The sequence below is a fragment of the Falco peregrinus genome, chromosome 4 (assembly GCF_023634155.1).
Source record: "Falco peregrinus isolate bFalPer1 chromosome 4, bFalPer1.pri, whole genome shotgun sequence".
NCBI lineage: Eukaryota > Metazoa > Chordata > Aves > Falconiformes > Falconidae > Falco > Falco peregrinus.
The window spans coordinates 42,536,002-42,542,379 of NC_073724.1; the positions used below are offsets into that span (position 1 = coordinate 42,536,002).

The window sequence follows — 6,378 nt, forward strand, 5'->3', positions numbered from 1 at the left end:
CCATCTCCTGCTTTGTGTTCAGCTCTACCTCCACCAGCTCAGCAGGCGGCCACCCCATGGGACACCCCCATCCCCTGCCCTTGGTTGGGACACAGCTACCAGCAACCCAAAGCCTTCCCCTGGTGGACACAAAACCCACCCTTTGGTGATCCTGAGCTCAGGTGCCTGTGGAGGTACCGTGGTTGGTGTGTGCTGGGCTGGGGTGGGTCATCTTGTGTCCCAGCATAGGGAGATGCTCAGTCAGCTTTGGTGAAGATAGTTTTGTGCCTGCCCATGTCTACGAAAGGTCAGTTTATCAAACTGTGACAAACGACCAGAAGCTTTTGAGGCTGCAGGCAGGATGGGGATGAGGAGAAAGGGCAGGAGCTGAGTAATTTATGGAGGCGAGGGCGAGGCTTCCCCAGCATCACGTTGGAGCAATGTACAGCTGCACTGGGCTGGGCTCCCCTCAGCTCCCAGCCTCCCACTGCCCTCTCACAGGAGGCTATGGGACTTTTGGTTGTTCATGGCACCAGCCTTGCAGGTATGGACTTCAGCCTTTCCTCTGGGACCTGCTGGCCTTGGGTTTAGACGTTCATTCAACCCCTGCTGATGGTGCCTCCATTATTTCAGTGACTATTGTGAAGGGTTTCCAAGCCAGCAAATTTTCCTTCAGTGATGGCCTCCCTCGCTGTGCCCCTCTGGACCTGCCAACACACAAACCTACTTAGCTTAATTCAACACTCCTGTCAAGTGCTCATCTGCAATGTGCAGGCTCCCAGGGGAGGTGGCATGCAGCTCTCTGAGCCTGCTTTGTCCCTTCATTTACCCCAGTGCTGAGGTGAAACAACTTCTCCCAAAGTCAGTAGCATGCCCTACAGCTGCACCGGTAAAAATTCAGGATGAGGCCGTGGAAACCCAAAATTACCTATGAATAGTTGCTATCACAGCTAGCACTACCAGAGGATGCCCGGTTCTATTGCACAGCGCTGGCATGTCCAGCAAGCCAGTTGCAAGTTGGAGCTGAGCCCTTTCAAACAAGTGCTGTTATAATGAAGCTCCTACCTCGTTACTGGGTTGATGAGTAGCTTAGCATTGATTTAATGAATTCACTGTAGAAGCCTCCAGTACTGCATTCCTTAGAAGATTAAGGGTTGTGAGGGTGGCTTTTTTTTTTTCTTTGTAATGACGTTGTTACTGAGGAGGCATGAGAATCTGAGATATGCCCTGCTTACCCCTGGATGAACCCCATTTACATGGCATTTTTACTGCAGGAATGGAATCCTTCCAAACATTGCACAGATGGAATTTCACATCTGACAAAAAGAAACAGATAACATTTAGAGAACAAACCCCCCCTTAATCCGCCTGAGTTTGCGTTTGCTTGGTCTGCGATTGTGCCTCTTCTGCGTTCTTAGTGTCAAAAGTACTCTCCAGAGACTGGTTCTGAGAAACGCTTTTTTTTTCTTTTTTAAACCAGCACAGATGACAGACAATGTGCTTTCCCAACATCTATGGAAACACTCACCACCCTTTCAAAATACCAAAACATTTTCATACTGAACTGCAAAGATGCCGAGGAGCTCTGTACAAGCCTTGCTTCTGGGGGCCATCAGGCAACTAACTCATTAAGCCCTGGCAAAAGAGAAGCGGCACCTTCAGCTCGGCAGAGCCAGCACGCTCCCTCCCACCAGTACAGAGGAGCCCGCGGCAGCGGAGGGACCTTTGTCACATGTAAGCCCTGAGATGGATGAAGAGGAGCAGCCTGCTCCTGGTGCAGATTTGGATTCTCCAAGGTCTTGTTCCCGAGGATATGACTTTGACGGTCACGGTGGGTCTCCAGGGCAGTGGCAGAGGGGACAGCAGGCAACAGAGGCATGCGTGGTGGGACGGGACTGTATCAGCTCTCCCTTTACCTCGTTACTGCAGTCACTCATACAGCAAAGGGGAGGGAAGGGAAAGGGTTTCTTTGCTGTTTCTTTTTAAAGGAGAAACAAAAGGTGAGGCTAGGTGAAATGAAAATTTAGAGCAAGAAGACAAGAGAGATTTGTATTTTGCAAGTCAGAGTTTACTTGCTCTTGAGCCTTGCAGCAATTCTTAATTACAAAAAAGGCACTTGGTTTGTAGCCAAAGAATTGCTGACAAAAAGAAAAAAAAATTACAAAAATGCAGCGGCATTGTTTCTGTTTAAAAGCTGTCAGCTCAACAGCATGCGAGCTCTCCCTTCAGCCAGAATATATTTCTCCTGCAGTTTTCCCTGTGCTGTGAACCGTGGTTCAGCAAACAAGGCAGGCTAATGGAACTGAAACTTTTAATTAACATTTATCATCATTTATGAACAACTTAGCAAAGGTGGTGGGGACCTCCCAGCCCCCTGGCGATGCAGCGGCACACCCCATCGCACAGCAGTCAGGCACCTGCCTGCCGTTCAGCTTGGCAGTAGCAAAATGCCCATTGCCTAAACCCCTGGCAGAAAATCTCCACATAACTCGGCACGCCGTGCTTTCTGGCTCCCACTGCTTGGTGAGAACCTCTCCCCAGGCAAAACTTTGTAAACACATTGCGACGCTACTCTGGGAGAGGCAGCCTGCACAGCTGCTAAACCAAGGATCCCCACACCAGCAGCAAAAGCTGGCAGCACCCAGCCCTCCCCTGCTGCCAGCTTCCCCTTTCCCCTTTAAACAAACATCCATGTACAAAGCAGAAGGCGCTCGAGATCCCCCCCTTCCCCTTAAAAAGAGATTTGAAGCGTGCAACTGCGCTGAATGCAAACATGCATCTAACTTGCGTTACAGAAATAGGTCGTGCAGCAAACAGCCCGCAGTTGCTGCTACGTCTGGAGATGCTACTTTGTGAAAAACAGCAAAAGTACCTTTTGAATTCTTCCATCAATATCCAAATAAATACACTTGGGCCGGTAAGTTGAAGAGGCAGATCCCATCTTGCTACAGTTGGGCTTTCACTAGACTTTTTTCCAGTGTCAAACAGAGCAGAAAATAAGGTTTATCCTACCAAGCTGAGCCACCGCTGCCTGCCAGTTTGGTGTCCCCGCTCTTCTGTATCCCACTGTACTCTCATTCTGGGAAGGTCCCTCCTCTAACATGCATGCATTTTGCTGTGCCTCTGTCTCTCTCTGCCACCTCCTTTTAGTTTTGCTTCCCTCCAAATCCAGCTGCCTCAGACAGGGAAAGACACAGGCTCCAGATGCTGTCTGCAAGTGCCCTCTCAATTCCCATAGCAACAACCCCTCTCGGCTTTAGGGCTGAGAGCTGCTGGGCATCCACATTGCAGCTCTGACCCTGGGGCTGACCAGCTCCTGGTATGCACCAGACCAAGTGGCACTTATCCCCCGGGGGGGCTAGGGAGGGGGGAAAAAACCCTCCTTCATCAGGGTGGTGAGAGATGTCATTCGTTTTTATGCTGAAATAGGACCGTAGTTATTAATTAGTGCCGACCGTTTTGGTGAGCTACCTGCACCCTGTGGGTCGTGTGACAGGCTCCCAGCTGTGCTCTGAGCTGGCCAGGGCTCCAGCTGTCTCAGCCCAAACTCAGCAGCTTAATTGCCGCATCCCTCCTCTTATCATTACAAGGATGGAAAGAAAAAGCAGTAGCTTTTTTCACCCTGTAAGCTCCAGAAGCACGAAGAAAGTGTAAAGCCCACACTCTCACCCAGCACCACCCGTGCCACACCTGGAGTGAAGGAATTTGTTATTTAAGGGAATGTGAAGTGTCCTGGCAAAGGCATCTCCCGTGGGAAGTCACAGCCAAAAACCAGGAGGGAGACGAGCATTCGACAGTCGATTCCCTGAGCGGATGCCAAATGCCATCTGCTTTGTGTCTGTGCTGTGCTGCAGTGCCTGCGCCTGTGAGGAGCTGGAGCAGTGGCGGAGAAGGGTGATGCTGGTCATGGAGGGGAGAGAGCTTTGGAGGCAGCGGCTCCTCTGCCTTCACGGGGGAGAGGCTGGCTGATGGGCTGCAAGCATGCAGTGGCTGGAAACAGCTCGTCCTGTGAGTGTTAGTTCTTGGTGTTTTCTGAGGCTTCTGATGGAGGAGCTGCAAAAACATTGCCTGGCCTCTTTTGCGCTGCAGTCTGGGACAGCTGGAGTTGCAGCAGCAGCGTTAGTGCTGCCTTCCCTGCCCACCCCCAGGGCCTTGCTGCAACTTGAGAGAGATGCAACTGACTTGCAGAGGAAGCCAATGTGGCCCTGCGGGCTACGGCTCAATGCGCAGCCTCAGCTGCCCCCTGCAACACACGGGCAGGGCTTGTTCGCTGTGCGAAGTGGATTCGTAAGAGCTGGCAGGGCTGAGCAGGTCTTGGAGCCAGCCTGGGAGCTAGAGCCAGGCTGGCCTTTCAGACCAAAGCCAGTGGTACTCCTAATGCCCTCAGAGCCAGCAGCAAGGCGACTCTTCGGGGAGGTGCAAGCCTCTGCTTCAAATCTTTCCTCTCTAACAGTTTGGAGCAGGCACTTGAAATGCTCCAGGAGAGAGTCCTTGCCACTGTAGGGCTATCCTGTGGGCTGTCCTCTAGGCTGTCTTACAGTCTATCCTGTAAACTGCCCTGGAGCCCAGCCCCTAGGCTATCTTCTAGGCTATTTTGCAGTCTATCCCATAGGCTATCCTGTGAGCTATGCTGGAGGCTAATCCCTGAGGCTCTCCCATAGGCTATGTCCATGGCTATTCTGAGGTGGGAGCAGCCTCTCCCACTGCAACAGCCCTGCCACATCATCCCCACTGCTTCTGTACATCAGTTAGGGCTTCTGTGACTGATCATCTCATACCCCGCTCTGCTAAGCATTGCCTTAACCCCACTGACAAATGGCAGGTATCTGAGGAAGATGGCCATGGCAACAAAACTGCAGTCATTTGGAAAGAGGCACCAAGAGCACTCACACTGGGAGATGTGCATGGGGTGTTTGGTTTTGTAGAGGAGGAAGCTGAGATCTTCCCCCGTGACAACCTGCCCCAGAAGTGGTCAGACAAGGTCACTGGTGCATTGAGGGATTTGATTGCACATCGTTGAGACATCTAATGACCCAAATCTCACACCGGTGAGCATTCACCTTTTGATTTCTATTTAAAAAAGTGACCAGCTTCTCCAGCCAGCAAAAAGACAGGCTCCAAAATCCAGGCAATGAACCTGTTCCTGCCTCTTCACCCTCTTACATACCCATTGTCCCTGTGGATTTAAATTGTGTTTCTTAAGCTCCAGCACGCATCCCACTCCCCCTTAATTACATTAATTCTTGTTGGAAAAAAATAATTTTTTTACAGCTTTGCTGTAAAATTGCTGACTACTGCACTTTTCAAGAACTTTTCATGTAGAAGTGAATCTACAAAAGCTGACCTCTCAGAAATTATGGGAAAAACCTGATGCAATCTAAGGCACAGCACAGGCCCATGACTGAAAGTTGACAACAGATGGTATTTAAAGAGGATGTGCAGCTCCATGAGATTGCTGCCTTCCTTTAGCTGGTTTAACCCTCCTGAATCTCCTTATTTTATTCTACACTGTGCAACATGGGGCAAAAATTACTTAGAAGAATTATTCTATCTTCCCAAACCCTTCAACAGTTCATTAGCTGGGCCAAATCCTGGCAACACAGCTCCAGATGACGTTTCTCCGTTGTTTGCCTTGAAGGAGCATTTTGACCAGCTAAGGGCAGCACTAGGCTATTACCCCCAAACCACAGGTGGCACATCAAGTGTTGCACAGCTCTGCTTTGCCTTTTCTGCTAAGCTGTTTACTGAAGTTAACACACACCACTTTGTACACACAACCCTTAAAAGTAGATGTGCGGGGGTTGAGCCTTTGGCCCAACGATCTGGTAGCACCCCAGCCAGATGTCACTTAGCCCAGTGGGTGCTCCCAAGGAGTAAAAAAGGTGCTTCTGTCTCCCGATCCTGGCATCTGCTCCATGTACACGGTTCAGATGTAGCTTTATTAGCATTTCCAAGGTGTAACTGGAGGATATTCAGATCACACACGGTTCGCACTTGGACTCATCACTGCTGTTGAGACACAAAACATCCATGCTGTCTTTGTTGAGATCTGCTCCCCTGTTGCAAACCCTGTCTAAAGGGTGGCTGGAAAGCTTTAGGGATGAAAAGCACTGCCCAAACCACTTTTCATGCAGGCCTGGGGTGGACTGGCACTGTCCCCTCTGTCCCCCTGCCTCCAGTTATGTCTACGCATATGGGACCGAGGTGGTGAGCCATTGAGGGTAAGGTGAGGGCAGCACTGCAGACTGCCAGCCTGCGTGGTCCCCCCAAGGATCTGCCCATCAGACATGTCTTGAGGTAACAACATCCTTTTGAAATAGTTTCCCAAAATCTATAGCTTCTCCCAAGCACCCCCATCAATGCCAGTCACCTACAGACACCCATGGGACAGGGTTTCCA

General features: G+C 50.6%; 1 protein-coding gene across 1 annotated transcript in view; it reads right to left on the reverse strand.

The window, feature by feature from the left end:
* Window positions 1-5,970, reverse strand: part of PDE9A (phosphodiesterase 9A) — a 53,263-nt gene extending 47,293 nt beyond the window's left edge. The window contains exon 1 of the mRNA XM_005229470.3: window positions 2,852-5,970. Within this exon, the coding sequence (XP_005229527.1) occupies window positions 2,852-2,920 (69 nt within the window). The 5' untranslated portion in view covers window positions 2,921-5,970. The remainder of the gene's footprint in view (window positions 1-2,851) is intronic.
* Window positions 5,971-6,378: the final 408 nt, after the last annotated feature.